This window comes from Conger conger, chromosome 6, assembly GCF_963514075.1.
Source record: "Conger conger chromosome 6, fConCon1.1, whole genome shotgun sequence".
Classification (NCBI taxonomy): domain Eukaryota; kingdom Metazoa; phylum Chordata; class Actinopteri; order Anguilliformes; family Congridae; genus Conger; species Conger conger.
In genome coordinates this window covers 45,357,723-45,372,322 of record NC_083765.1, presented here as the reverse complement: position 1 = coordinate 45,372,322, position 14,600 = coordinate 45,357,723, and the positions used below count along the sequence as shown (strand labels likewise).

Here is a 14,600-nt window from a genome sequence, read left to right as displayed (position 1 = left end):
TGGTGTTCTGTTTATATTCATTAGTCTTTGCACTCGTCTTCCCCTGCGATGTCTGAGTCTGAATATTTACGAGCCCGAGTCACTCCCCTGTCTGCGTTTTCCACTATTTGGGTGTTTACGGTAGTTCCGGGCTTCAACCTTCCTTCTAATCTTGCATTCCTTACTTCCTGCTTTCTCACCATTTCATGTTTGTAGATGGCACAAATATACTAATCCCAACTGACTTAGAATTTGAACAGTACTAATTATACTAACACACTAATTTGTTCATCAAACTAACAAACTAACATTCACTAGTTTTGGGTATTTGTAATTTAAATCATGTAACTAACTTACTAACACATCTCCAGTTTCAATTCTGTTCTGTAACTCCGCCTCCCTATTCTATCACTGATTATTTGGTTAGTTTCAGCAAAGTGTTCGCACCTGTCTCTCCGTATGTCTACATCTCCTGATTCTGTGCAGTTGTCTACTCCCTAGTCCGGAGCCATTTGTATTACATGTGTGTCCTTGTGAATCCAGTCTGCATTTTCATTTCCCCCTCATTATTGTGCTATTACCCTTTCATGTGTCTCACCTGATGTTTATTTGTTAGACCGCCCTCACTCCCATGCCCCTGTGTATTTATACCTGTCCTTCTCACTCGCACCTTGCTAGTTTGTCGTGTTTTCGAGTCCGGAGCCCTTTATTTCTTCCCCCCAGTTCTGGTCCCCTTGTTCCCGAGTCCTTGCCCTAGTGGCATTCTGTTTCTTTTGTTTTGTTTCTGGATTTCTTGTTTGACCCCTGCCTGCCCTTTTGACTCTTCTCATTGGATCACACTTTTGGACCCCTGCCTGATTTGGACTGACCTCCCCTGTTTTTGATTACGCTCTGTCTGCCCCTTCATCTGCCATTATACCTGCCATTTTTCCACACCCCTGTGTCTGCTTCTGGTTCCTCTGTCCCCCCCAGACATGACACACTTCTAGTCATGTGAAAACAGCCAGCAAAGGCAGGAGTCAAAACAACAGCTGGTAGCTGGTTGACCTGTTCAGACAAGCTCCCAGCTTGACATGGTTTAGCTGGTTCATGAGTTAAGAGCAACTCCCACCATGACATGGTTTGACCAGCTCAAGCTATGTTCTGAAACAGTTTTTAGCTGGTTGACCGGCTACCAGCTCAGACATACTACCAGCACTAGCTGCCTGACCAGCTCATACCCAGCTAGACCACCTTTATGACCAGCCTGGCCATGCTGGTTGACCAGTTCATACCCAGCTAGACAAGTTTAGTTGCCAAGTTGGTCTAGCTGGCATAGCTGGATTTTACAGCAGAGATGGCACTCGTCCTGAACTAAATTCCCATTGTACTGCTTTTGACTTGGGTGGCTAAATAAAGGTGAACCCATTCAGTCTCAAGCCCAACATAAAGTGGCTCCACCCAAATCCAACGGGATGTTGGCTTTGGTTGAGAATATTTAGTAGGGTTTTAATAGGGGCTCAAAACAATAGTATAGCAGTCATTTTGATTGGTTGAAAAGGTACGTATAAGGTCAACTTGACACATTTGAGTGCCATATAGCAATCTTGAGACGGAAAGGGCTCATTGAAAACCACAGTACGGTATAAAGCATTCAAATGAGAACACACCTACAGTCATATTTGGTCTTTCTTTTTTGGGATGCATTTTCGGCCATGCCCACCTGTATATTGCATGGAAGGCGATGACCAAAGCGAGACAGCACACAGACACCCCACACCCGATCCGGGACAGCAGGGTGAGGAGCCAGATGGAGTAGGAGCTCAGCAGTCCGGACACCTGGGTACCATTACCTGCCTCGTTTTCATAGACTGGACTCTGCATGCATGCACACGCACACACACACACACACACACACACACACACACACACACACACACACACACACACACACTCAGAATCAGAGTCGCTGGAGCAGTGGTCTCAAACCGTGTATATGCTGGCTTTTATTCCAGCCTCAGATTCAGTATATGTTCAGTTCAATTATTTGCCGAATTAGGGCTGTAGGTTTGCACATAATGTATATGAAGTGAAATGTGTCATTTGTGTTGTCTAAATAACATAAATAATATAGTCTGTGATTTAGTGCAGTTAAATGCTTACGGCTGAACAAATATAAACATATAAATGGGAGTTATATTTAACATTGCTTCTAATTCAGGTGGGTTTCACTAGAGAAAGACGTTTTGGGCATGGGTGAACCCATATAGTTTCTGCCATACATACTCCCCCTTAGCCATAAATCAGGCCAGTGTTGCCATTGCAGTGGTGCAGAAGCAGAGGGAGAGTTTAACTGCAGGTTGGTGTATACAGGAGCAGAATCGCTCTGACCCACAGATAGGCTGGACACGTCTATACCACCAGGTCTGGCTTTGGAGGTGCCAGCTCCCCCTGCCCAGCCGGCCCCACCTAGAGAAGCTCTCTGTAAACAGGTGAAGGCTGCTCTCTCACCAGTAGAACAGCGAAAAAGGACAAGTGATCGCAGGAGCACACAATCTTCCCTTCCGCTTGCTCAGTGCTACATCCCGATGAGTTCCAGATTGGGTTAGAGCCTGTGAAACAGACAGTTATCCATCAGCAAGGCCCACATTGTGTAGAGAATGACTACTTCAATTAGTCCTTTAAACAAGAGAATTGGAATTTTCAAAGCAGCCATTTTGTGGTGCTACTTGTATACAAATTTCATGTTCATGAACATGAATACAGTTACAACTAGTTATTTCTGTTGACCAACTGTCAACCTAGTTATTACTAATAATTAGTAAATACTAATTGCAACTTTAATATAATAAAGTTGCAATTAACTTAAGTAATAGCCTGAGCCTGTTAAATAGACAGCCATCCAGTTGTAAGGGTAATTGATTCTTAATTGACAATGTGTGTTAACAAAGACAATCAGATGATTAAAAATAACATTTTATTTTTAATCCTTATTACTATTACACCACTTTCTGAATTAAGTGCTAACTATGAGTCTTTCTCTGTCTCTCATAGACAGCATTTTACTTTAATGTCTGCTTCTCCTAGAATGGGGTAGCTAGCACATTCCGGTCTCACAGCAAGGGCAAGGTTGGAGTTTATCTGGAGACTAAATAATAATAATACTAGGTTGTCAGCATCATGTCTTCCTTGTTTTTGTCTCTGCCCTTGTGGAAAAGTGTGTATAAGACACACTATACTATACACTCTTCTATATCAGACATATACTATATCTGATTCAAATCAGAGAACCGGTAAGCTCGCTCACTTTATGTTAATTCTTTGCAAATAAATACGAAAGTTAAACTCAAGTATAGCTATCGTTGTTTTACTGTTTCATCAGACGATGCTCACCTGTGCAATGTTAAAAAGGGCATTTTCCCTATCACAGTGCTCATGTGAATTAACAGGGAGTCATCACATTTAGTAAAATCTAGGGGTGCCATCAAGGATTTTGGGTCCCGTGCTCCACCACCTCCACCAAAATGCTGAGGTGCAGAACCCACCACACAAACCGTAAGATCTGACTCTATGGGCCCTACAACCCTCTGCAAAGCCTCATAAAATCTTAAATAAAACATCTCGCTGTCACTAAATGCAGTTTATTCTCTCACACTGTTCACCACAGTAATTCATCTCGATGAAAAGAACAGACTTACCATCTTTCCCCCTATCCAAGAAAGTACATGTAGCATTTTCCTGGAATGGAGATAATTTCATGAATTTTATTGTTGTAGTTTTTGCTCTGTTTTGTTTGTTTTTATGAGCAATCTATGTTCAAAGCAGCTGAAACTGAATTGAATATAGATATTTGAAAGTTTACTCAAGATGGTATCTTGACCAGAGGAATATGTGTTCAATAGGTTCTAGAAATGGACATGATCAGAGGTAATAAAATGCTTAAAATTCTTTGCAGACCTGGGTTCAAATACGTATAAAATTGTTTTAGATTTTCTACGTTTTACTGGGCTTGCCTGGTGTACTGGAACCAACCAAATACTCTCAAAAAGTGCAAACTTTACCTTCTGGTCCTCTTGGTTGGTTCAATGCACCAAGCAAGATCAACTGAGCACATAAAAGTATTTGAATACATTATACTGTATACTCGTAAGGTCTGATATTCAGTACCACGAATATGTCAGGTCCTTCATTGCCTAAGTTTTGTCTTAGTTCTTAGCGTTTCTGTGTATTGTTACCCTCTGTGCACACCATAGTCTGTTTCCCGGTGGTTCTTTTCATTCATTAATTTCACCTGTGTCTCGTTTCATGTCTCTGCCTTTTCACTCCTTATATGATTCCACCTGTTTCTCGTTTTTGTGCTTGTTTATTTAACCTTTGTTTCTGTCTTTTGTTGCCAGATTGTTATGCGTCCTGACCATGTTCTTCAGTGTTATTTCTCTTTTGTTCTGATTTGACCCATTGTGTTTGGACTCTGTTTGGCTCATTGGTTTGAGATTTTGGATTCTCCTTTTGTCTGGACTGCCCGTGTGTTATCAACCCTTAGCTTGCTACATCAACCATGTATTGGATTATCCCTGATATATCTGTTTGCTGGTAGTCTATTGTTCTGAATTCAGACAGAATAACAATGAGTTTTGCTTGTAAAAGAAACACATAATAAAGGGTTCCTGCAAAAGCAACATGCTTACAATGTTGCTACTTACCAATGATGAATTTTGGTGGAAAAAAGTGATGTTGACTCTTCTTGTGAGGCCGGAAACCGCCTTGCCCAATTCAATGGCTAATACGCGATCATTCAGGAGCGAGCTGTTTGCCTCGTGTACCTGACACCGGGAACAGTCAGATTACAATTACACAGAGGAAACACATCAACAACAACAACATGACATGACATTTGCATACTTTTCCAACTAGGGTGGCTTTCATTTGGACACATTATCATGGCTGCACATTTCCTGAAGAGATTCACTCACACAATCCACCTGGAGATTTAAATGGTAAATTAGCGGTTTTATGTTGATCGTGTGACCTAATAACCAAGAGTAATGCCTATATCAGAATGACCTCACACCTTTAAAGTGTCTATTCTTCATTTTGTTCAGTTTTGGTGGAACATCTGTGGTGAGTTCCATTGAAAATCTAGTGCAATTTGAGAACGCAAACATGTTGAATCAATATTGCTACAAAATGCCATCACGACAAAGTGTAAAACGTGTCTTTTTTTTAATATTGAAAAATTATGGATTGACACTTTCAACCTTGAAAAACCCTAAGGATATATTATTAAGAACTTAAGAAGGATAACAGGAAACTGAAACCCTGGTTTAGATGGCTACATAAATATCCACAGCTGCCAGTGATCTATGACTGTGGTTTGTATATAGATGGAATCTGTCCAACATCAGCCATAGACATTCCTGGGGCCTGTATCATAAAGCAGGATTACTGAGTTAGCTGAATAACTGCACCAAGTAAAACCCCTCACAAATCTGCAACTTGGAACAAAGTTTTACTGCAGTTACCGACTGGTACGCGTTCACATGGTTTATGGTCGGACAATTTAAATAAAGTTTGTGTGTGGCTAGCAATCGACTAGCTAGTTATAGCAAGCAATCTTTGGCTATTTTATGTTTAATAAATAACGAAAATGAATATGTTTAATAAATAATTTACATGCATTTACAAAGTAAGGCAAGTATAAAAATCTAATGAATAAAATAATGATGGGTTAGCAATGTAAGTATTCTTGCTGCAGTTGCACCTGTAAATGGGGGAGGTATTTTGTACTTTACCGGGAACAGGCCTCCTTTAAACCAGATAATGGCAGAGTTAACTTCATCATCGCTCCCAATGGCTGCACGGAGGGCTTCTTGAGGAATTTGCACATGAACATCATCTGTTTCCTTATTCCCCTGAAATAGAGCGCATGCCGTAGCAACTTTGCATTCTACTTCATAATATTTATTTATTAGCCATATCATATTCATGATCGTCACATATTTGCATTTCCATTTTAATACCCTGAGCTTAACAAGTCATACACTCACTGACATACACTCTGGTCAAAGCTGACAGGAAGGTGAGAGTAACACAAAAACATCACACATTACAACAGTGATATGCAGAAGAGAATCTCTGACCACACAAGGGATCATAACTCTAAGTGCATAGGCTACAGTAGTAGAAATTAGTGCTGTCAATCGATTAAAAAAATTAATCGAATTAATTACAGGCTTTGTAATTAATTAATCTAATTAATCGAAATTAATCGCACATAATGATATTTGCCGTGAGAAGCAAAAAAATGTTGTAAAAATGTTTGAATGCAAATGGATTGTAGTAGATGAGTGAATAAATGAACATAATAGACATTATTTACTTTAAAAGATCAACATATTTTATTTCACATCTTTTATTTCACAAACGGCCATAATATTGAAACTAAGATATGACCTAATGCCTATGCAATAGACCGTTCCCCTTATCGCAATGCATCCTGGGTCCTGTATCCAGGAAGCAAGAAAACCCATTGGGTTATATGGGAGTTTGACGACAAATTATGGAAAATCAAATTACATCTAGTTTTGAAGTGTTGCAGAGGCAAGAAATCGCTGCAGAAGTTGCAGATAAATGCACGCATCCCCGCCGGCGGCAGGCGGGGCCGGGGGAGGACGCCCTTACCCATGCAGCCGGTCTTATGGGGCTCCACCGGAGCTCGCTACAAGAGGGTCGGCGGCAGTGGAGGACCCCGCGCGTTCCTCCTCTGTGCCGACCCTCTCGTAGCGAGCTCCGATGGAGCTACAAGACCCAGTGCCCGGGGAAGAGCATCCTCCCTTGGCCCCGCCAAATTCAACTTCTGCAGCGATTTCTTGCCTCTGCAACACTTCAAAACTAGACCTGGACCTCATGGATGTGTCAGGTTGAGTTGAAAGACGTAAAGATTTTTGCAAGATGTAACTTGATTTTCCATAATTTGTTGTCAAAACTCCCGTTTTTCCACCGGGCTCACTGCTATGTGTTTTGCGTTGAGGTGATATTTTAGGCTCGAGTTACTCCGATGGTACGCGAATTCCTTGCTGCACAAATTGCACAGAACCGTACTCCTGTCAACAGTTCCATCCGGCCGTTTTTTGAATGTATATTTCCCATTCAATACGCCAAGCAACGTGTTCTCATCAGCCTCCATCTTGTTTGCAAAGCTACTGGCCAGTGACGTACGGGGTCAAGGGCATCACAGCGCATAATTAATTGCGTTAATTTTTTTAACGCGTTATTTACTCTATAATTAATTAATCGAAATTAACGCGTTATTTTGACAGCCCTAGTAGAAATCTAAAAAATAAGTCTAATAAATACCTAATAAATTGCTCACTGAGTGTATGTGAACACAAACAACAGCTCACTTGGCCTTCTTTCTCTCTCACTCTCCAGCACACGGAAGTAAACATACAGCACCAGTTATGCGCACAAATTTGCCTCCCATTTAAAAATCGAGCATTTCTGACTGTCACATGACGCTCACCTGTCTGCCATTTTGTCTGTTCCTTATACAGTGCAGTCCATAAGTATTTGGACAGTGACACATTTCTGTTGTTTTTGCTGTGTAGTCAAACAGTTGACCTGTTAAAACTTTACTTAGGGTTTTTTACATCCATACTGGGTGAACAGTGTACAAATTGCTGCTATTGTTATACATAGTCCCCCCAATTTTAGGTCCTAAAAGTAATAGGGGACTGCTCAAATGTTTCTTGGACAGGTGTTAAGTTTCATCATTAGTTCATTGATAAAAGAGCCAAGAAAAGGTATGGAGTTGATTCGAGGAGGGCCATCTGCATTTGGGGTCTGTTGTTGTTGTCTCTACATGAGAAACATCATTAGGCTGAAAAATCATAAGTTTGGTACATTGTTAAGAAGCAATAACGCACTGGTGAGCTCAGCAATGGCAAATGACCTGCTCGACAACAATGTAGTGGATGACAGAAGAATCCTTTGAATGGTGAAGAAACATCCATTTGTAACTGTTCAACAGATAAAGAACACTCTCCTATAGGTTATATGACATTATATTACAGGCATTTAGCAGACGCTCTTATCCAGAGTGACGTACAACAAAGTGCAAATCGAACATCATCGGACAAGTGCGATGAGGACCCTAGACCCTGTGGAATGTTCTTGACTGGCCAAGTCAATCACCTGACCTCAATCCAACTGACACATGCATTTCACTTGCTGAAGACCAGACTGAAGGCAAATAGTCCCCAAAATATGCAGTGCAATGGCTGCAATACAGGCCTGGCAGCACATCACCATTATTTCATTAAATAAAGAAAAGTAACATATTAAGCAATAGACCACTTTTCAGTTAAAAAATGTATCATGGCAGTCTGGGATTATCTGGATGGCTAAAAGAAAGTGAGAGAGCCAAAGTCTGCATAAGAACTGTGGCAAGTTCTCGGTTATGTTTGGAGCAACCTACCAGCTGATTCTTCCAGCAAATAAACAGTTTGGAACATCATTAAGAAGAAAGAGCACCGATGAGCTCAGTAATTTCAAAGGAGCTGGCCATGGCCATGGAAGACCTCAACAGTTGATGACCGAAGAATTCTCAGCATAATTAATTAAAACAAACACCTGTCTGATAGATCAGAAACACTCTTCAGAAGACAGGCGTGGATATGTCGGTGACTACTCTCTGCAGAAGACTTCATTTAACACCGGCAGTGTCTGCTGGTTTTCGGGTTGTTCTCAGAACCTGTGGTGCATTTAAGTCATTGATTGGCTAAAGAATTGACACTCCTTGTTCTGGAGGCCTTAATTGACAGTTGATTGAAAGGAAACCTCAAAAACCAGCAGATACTGCGGCCCCTTAGGGATTCAGTTTGACACCCCTGATTTAACAGATTTACAGAGGCTACGTAGCACGATTCAAACAGTTTGCTAAGAAGTACCTAAAAGGGCCAGCAGAGTTCTGGAAAGATGAGGCCAATAATGACTTGAATCAGAGTGATGGCAACAGCAAAGAGGATAAAGCCCTGTACTCACTTGCATTGAGGGGATACCACGCTGATGATCAGTTAAATTCTTTCGCTGGTGTTTTGCCATTGAACCTCTGAAATGCTGGATGTTTGACATCGGAGTCTTCCCTTTGACTATGCAGCCAATTACACTGTCACAAGGAGACATAAAAAGCTAATGTGAGATCGTAAGCCAGTATCCAAACTAATGCAATCATCAGAGCCCAGTGTTTAAAAACTTTTTTGGATAGGATTTCAGTAAACTGAAAGGATTACATCTCAAAATTGCATATAAACTAGACGCTGTGATTCTGATCCTAAATGCAATAGTACCTAGAATTGAGACACAATGTTGATGACACGTTGGACATTAGGAAAGATTTTCAACAGTAATAATCAGCAGTCAGACTCAGTCAGAACTATAGTAAGGAAAATAATTAGCTTGTACGTAAACTCACCTCTCAACATTGTCTAAATATATTTTTTCAGAGGTACTTTTTCCATTTTCATAGCAATTAAATAACTCATTTATCCTTTCTTCACTGCAAGTTTTCAAAGGTTGATCAAAAGTCTTACAGAAGGCTGAAGAGGATGCTAGAACAGTGGGGAAACTAAATGTTACATTGCATCATTTAGCGACTTACAATGTAAGTAAACACAAGATACATTGATCTGCTTCACAACAAAAATATTGTATTAGTCTGTATGGAAAATTGAGCAAATTGGGACATTTAAATGTTCTGAATATAAAATGTTAAGTTTTTATGTTACATTAAGTTCCTGTTTTTCTTTGCACTAATTATACAGCTGGATAGTTAACAAGTAATTTCACACATTTTGCACAACACAGCTCATGGTAGGTCAAAATGAAAAATAAATAAACTCACTTGATTCTTCAGTTTCCATCATTGTCCGTATTGTCGTCCCCGTCCTCTTCCCCGTCCCCACCGCCGTCCCTGTTGTCATCCCCATGGTCGTCCCTGTTGTCGTCCCCATTTTCGGCCCTGTTGTCGTCCCCATTTTCGTCCCTGTTGTCGTCGCCGTTGTCGTCCCTGTTGTCATTATCGTGCCTTCATCGTTCTCATCGTCACTCCTATTTTCACTCCCATCATCACTCCTATGGTCACTCCTATCATCACTCCTATCATCACTCCTATGGTCACTCCTATCATCACTCCTATGGTCACTCCTATCATCACTCCTATGGTCACTCCTATCGTCACTCCTATGGTCACTCCTATCATCACTCCTATCATCACTCCTATGGTCACTCCTATCATCACTCCTATGGTCACTCCTATCATCACTCCTATGGTCACTCCTATCGTCACTCCTATGGTCACTCCTATCATCACTCCTATCATCACTCCTATGGTCACTCCTATCATCACTCCTATGGTCACTCCTATCATCACTCCTATGGTCACTCCTATCGTCACTCCTATCGTCACTCCTATGGTCACTCCTATCATCACTCCTATCATCACTCCTATGGTCACTCCTATGGTCACTCCTATCGTCACTCCTATCGTCACTCCTATGGTCACTCCTATCATCACTCCTATGGTCACTCCTATCATCACTCCTATGGCCACTCCTATCGTCACTCCTATCGTCACTCCTATGGTCACTCCTATGGTCACTCCTATCGTCACTTCTATGGTCACTCCTATCGTCACTCCCATCTTCACTCCCATCTTCGTTCCCATCAAGAGTAGATGCTGCGCACACAGACACAGACTCACAATCAGAGTTGTTAAAGCAGTGGTCTCATACTGAGTGCCATACAGGGTCGTGTGTATACTGGCTTTTATTCCAGCCTCAGATCTCGATTATATTTGCCAAATTAGGGCTGTAGGTTAGCACATAATGTGAATATAAAATGAGATGTGTTATTTGTGTTGTCTAAACAACAACTGGGGCCTATATTCTGTGCTTTAATGCAGTTAAATGCATGTAGCTGAATGAGTAATTGGAATCATTTAAAAGAGCATTGTCACGCTTTTTTCAGTTTCAGTTATGTGTGTAGGCATTTTTAAAATCATCGTCAGTGTAGCCGTTTCCTAAATATGGGGCAAAATTTATCAAAACAAACAAGTCCAGTGACGTCACATTTTCACTTGAATCTCCAGCCTGTGTTTCCCAGAAGGTAATGGGCGCTCAAACTCCACCCGTGAACAGGCTTATGGGCGGCCACCCATCCAGGCGATCACATGACACTCCCAGAAAATATGTAAACATTACCATACAAATATCACAGGAACCTACCTTGGCTAGCCAGAGCGATAGGATGGACAGCTTTGGCTGAGTTAGAGGACAAGCTATTTTGTATTTGATGAAGAAATACAACCTTACAGTTACAAGGACAACCATCACTACCAATAATATTTTCAATCAAACCCTTTCTACATTCTGCAGTACAACCAAAGTCTTCTGCACAATAGATGCTTTAATTAGAAGAAGTATCCACAGCCACGATTTTGATACAGCTTGTTAGCTAGATATTTACTCACTTGTTGCTTAGTTGCCCTCCTGGACCCCTTGTCCATCTTGCTCACACAATTATTCCTCTGTAAATTCCGGTTCTAAACTGTAACGTCAGCAGTCACCATCAGCCATCCACTGTAGCGTCAAAGTTAGAGAATCGCCGAGGTTCATTTCTCGATATAGTGAATTGATTTTAATGGGAAATGTAGTTGTTCTGCGCGTTTTTTCTCATTTAACTCCATACAAATTATAAAGTGAGTGGCTATTCAATTCAGCTACGTCATCACAGTCTGTAATTTAGCTAGCTAGCCCCGGTCTCTCATAATAATTATGAGACCGGGGCTAGCTAGCTAGCTAAATTAGCTGGTAACAACTGAACCACAGCATCGTTGTTAATCTAATGAAAACATCAAAGCTGTCAATATCCAATGTAAAGTGAGCAAGCAAAACACAACAGTAGGCTGTTAGATTTATTGATGATGGTGATGGCTGCAATGGAACCAGTAGAGAATGTTGATGGCTGATGGCAATTGCTGACGTTGATGGCTGTGCCATAATTTTGTGAAGTTAGAGCTGTCTGTCATATCGCTCAGGCTAGGTTTCCGTGATATTTGTATGCTAACGTTACTGTATTTTTTTGGAAGTGTCATGTGATCGCCTGGATGGGTGGCTGGCTGGCCATAAAAGAGTCTCTGCGTTCAAGGGTGGAGCTTGAGCGCCCGTTACGTTCTGCGTAACATAAGCTGGAGATTCAAGCCAAATTTTCAAAAAATAATTCATACCACACACAAAAATTGACATTCTTTTGTATGATTTATTTTGCCCTCTGTCATTTTGTCTGTGCCCTAGTTGATGTATTGTCGGGGCCTTCCATATAATATAACGGACAGTGCACAGGGTTAAGAAATAAGTAGTCTGTCTGGTTGAAAGATACAAGAACATATATAGCTAATATGGTATTGAGATTTTAAAATATATAAATACATTGAAATGAAACATATAAAAGCATGCAGATGTGGTCAAGAGGTTCAGATGTTTTTCCGATAAAATGTGATCTAAGTGACTTTGACCATGGAATGATTGTTAGTGCCAGACAGGGTGGTTTGAGTATCTCAGAAACTGCTGATCTCAGGATTTTAGAGAACAGTCTCTAGAGTTTGCAGGGAATGGTGCAAAAAACTAAAAAACATCCAGGAAGCAGAAATTCTGCAGGCAGAAATGTGTTGTTAATAAGAGAAGTATCAGGTTCCACTCCAAGAACAGAAAGCTGAGGCTGTAGTGGGCACAAACTCACCAAAACTCGCCAGTTGAAGACTGGAAAAACCTAGTTGGTCTCATGAATCTCAATTTCTGCTGAGGCATACAGATAGTATTGTCAGAATTTGCATGAATGCATGGACCTGCCTTGTGTCAACAGTCCAGGCTGGTGTCAGTGGTGTAATGGTGTGGGGAATGTTTTTTGGCACACTTTCGTCCCGTTAATGCCAATCAATCATCGCTTGAATGCCACAGCCTATTTGAGTATTGTTCCTGACCATGTGCATCCCTTCATGGCCACAATGTACCAATCTTATGCCTACTGCCAGCATGATAATGCACCATGTCACAAAGCGAAAGATGTCTCAAACTTGTTTCATGAACATGACAATGAGTTCAAAGTTCTTCAGTGGCCATCTCGGTCACCGGATCGGAATCCAATAGAACACCTTTGGGAAGTGGTAGAACGGGAGATTCACAGCATGAATGTGAGGCTGACAGTTCTGCAGAAATTGCATGAGGCAACCATGTCAACATGGAACAGAATCTCAAAGGAATCTTGAGGAATCCATGCCATGAAGAATTGACGCTGTTTTGAGATCAAAGGGAGGCCCTATCCAGTTCCGAATAAAATGCTCAGTGAGCGTATAGTACAATACATCTCTCTCTCTCCTTACTCACCTGTTTTAAGTAGTGTTTCCACTGTTGCCACTGAACTGACATTGCAAACCAACTTTGAAGGTGTCCATTCGACTGTGCTGCCAATACTGTCAGGAAGACACAAAAAGCAAAAGCTAAAAGCAATCCTACCAAGAATCTAGATCAAATGTTGATTCAGTGTCTAAAGAAAAGAAGTGGGGAAAAAAGAAAGGAAAAGAGGAAAATAATTAGTCTACTTAAACCAACAACTCACCGTCCTGAAGTTGCTAAAGAGTGATAAGAGTCAATTTAGTGACTTACAATGTAAGTAAACACAGAGAAAATACATTGAACTGCATCACAAAAAATTATTTGATTAGTCTGTAAAGTAAAATGGACAGATTTGGACATTCAAATGTACAACTATTGGGATATTTATTTTTCAGGATATGAAATGTGCTATTTATCGTCTTTAAGTTACATTCATTTAATTTTATTCTAGGCAATCATTATACAGCTGGACAGTTATTTAACAATTTAACCACAGCACAGCGGATGGTAGGTCAAAATCGAAATAAATATAAACTCACTTTGGTGTCCAGACGGAAGAAGTGATAGCAGAAAGACAAAAATACATGTCAGCACCACCACAGCCATGGTGTTGGGTGCATACAACTGAAAGACAACTGTTCTTTGAAGGCTGATGCCTCAACTTACTGAGGTATGCAAATCAAAATTCACGTAATGTAATTTACATTTACATTTTAGTCATTTGGCAGATGCTTTTAATCCAAAGCGACTTACAAGTGCATAGGTTCTACCATAAGTCAGAGCATCACATCCAGAAACTAGCAAAATACACAGGAAATGCTGTTCTAAAGATAGTTGTCATCAGAAATTTTATTTTATTTTATTTTATTTTTTTTTGGGGGGGGGGGGGGGGGGGGGGGTTAGACAAGGATAGGGATATCAGAAAGGAGGGGCAGGGGAAATCAATCAGGAGGGAGGACTAAGGTAGAGTTTGAAAAGGTGGGTTTTGAGTCTGCGTCGAAATAGGGGGAGGGATTCTGCTGTTCTGACAGTGGTAGGCAGGTCATTCCACCACTGAGGAACCAGAACGGAAAACAGGCGTGAACGTGCAGCTCGACCGCCAGGTGCACGTAGAGAGGGAACTGTAAGTCGACCAGAGCTGGCAGACCGGAGTGGTCTAGCTGGGGAGTAGGGAGTGATCAGGGATTGTATGTA

The 14,600-nt window shown here is 41.0% G+C and overlaps 1 protein-coding gene across 1 annotated transcript in view; it reads right to left on the bottom strand.

Annotated features, from left to right (window-relative positions):
* LOC133130074 (adhesion G protein-coupled receptor G3-like) overlaps positions 1-10,088 on the bottom strand; it is a 32,309-nt gene extending 22,221 nt beyond the window's left edge. The window contains exons 1-8 of the mRNA XM_061244319.1: positions 9,860-10,088; positions 9,431-9,566; positions 9,001-9,124; positions 5,751-5,870; positions 4,662-4,781; positions 3,657-3,696; positions 2,470-2,570; positions 1,682-1,836 (exon numbers count right to left, since the gene is read on the bottom strand). Coding sequence (XP_061100303.1) covers positions 1,682-1,836; positions 2,470-2,570; positions 3,657-3,696; positions 4,662-4,781; positions 5,751-5,870; positions 9,001-9,124; positions 9,431-9,566; positions 9,860-10,034 — 971 coding nt within the window. The 5' untranslated portion in view covers positions 10,035-10,088. The remainder of the gene's footprint in view (positions 1-1,681; positions 1,837-2,469; positions 2,571-3,656; positions 3,697-4,661; positions 4,782-5,750; positions 5,871-9,000; positions 9,125-9,430; positions 9,567-9,859) is intronic.
* Between the last annotated feature and the right edge of the window lie 4,512 nt (positions 10,089-14,600).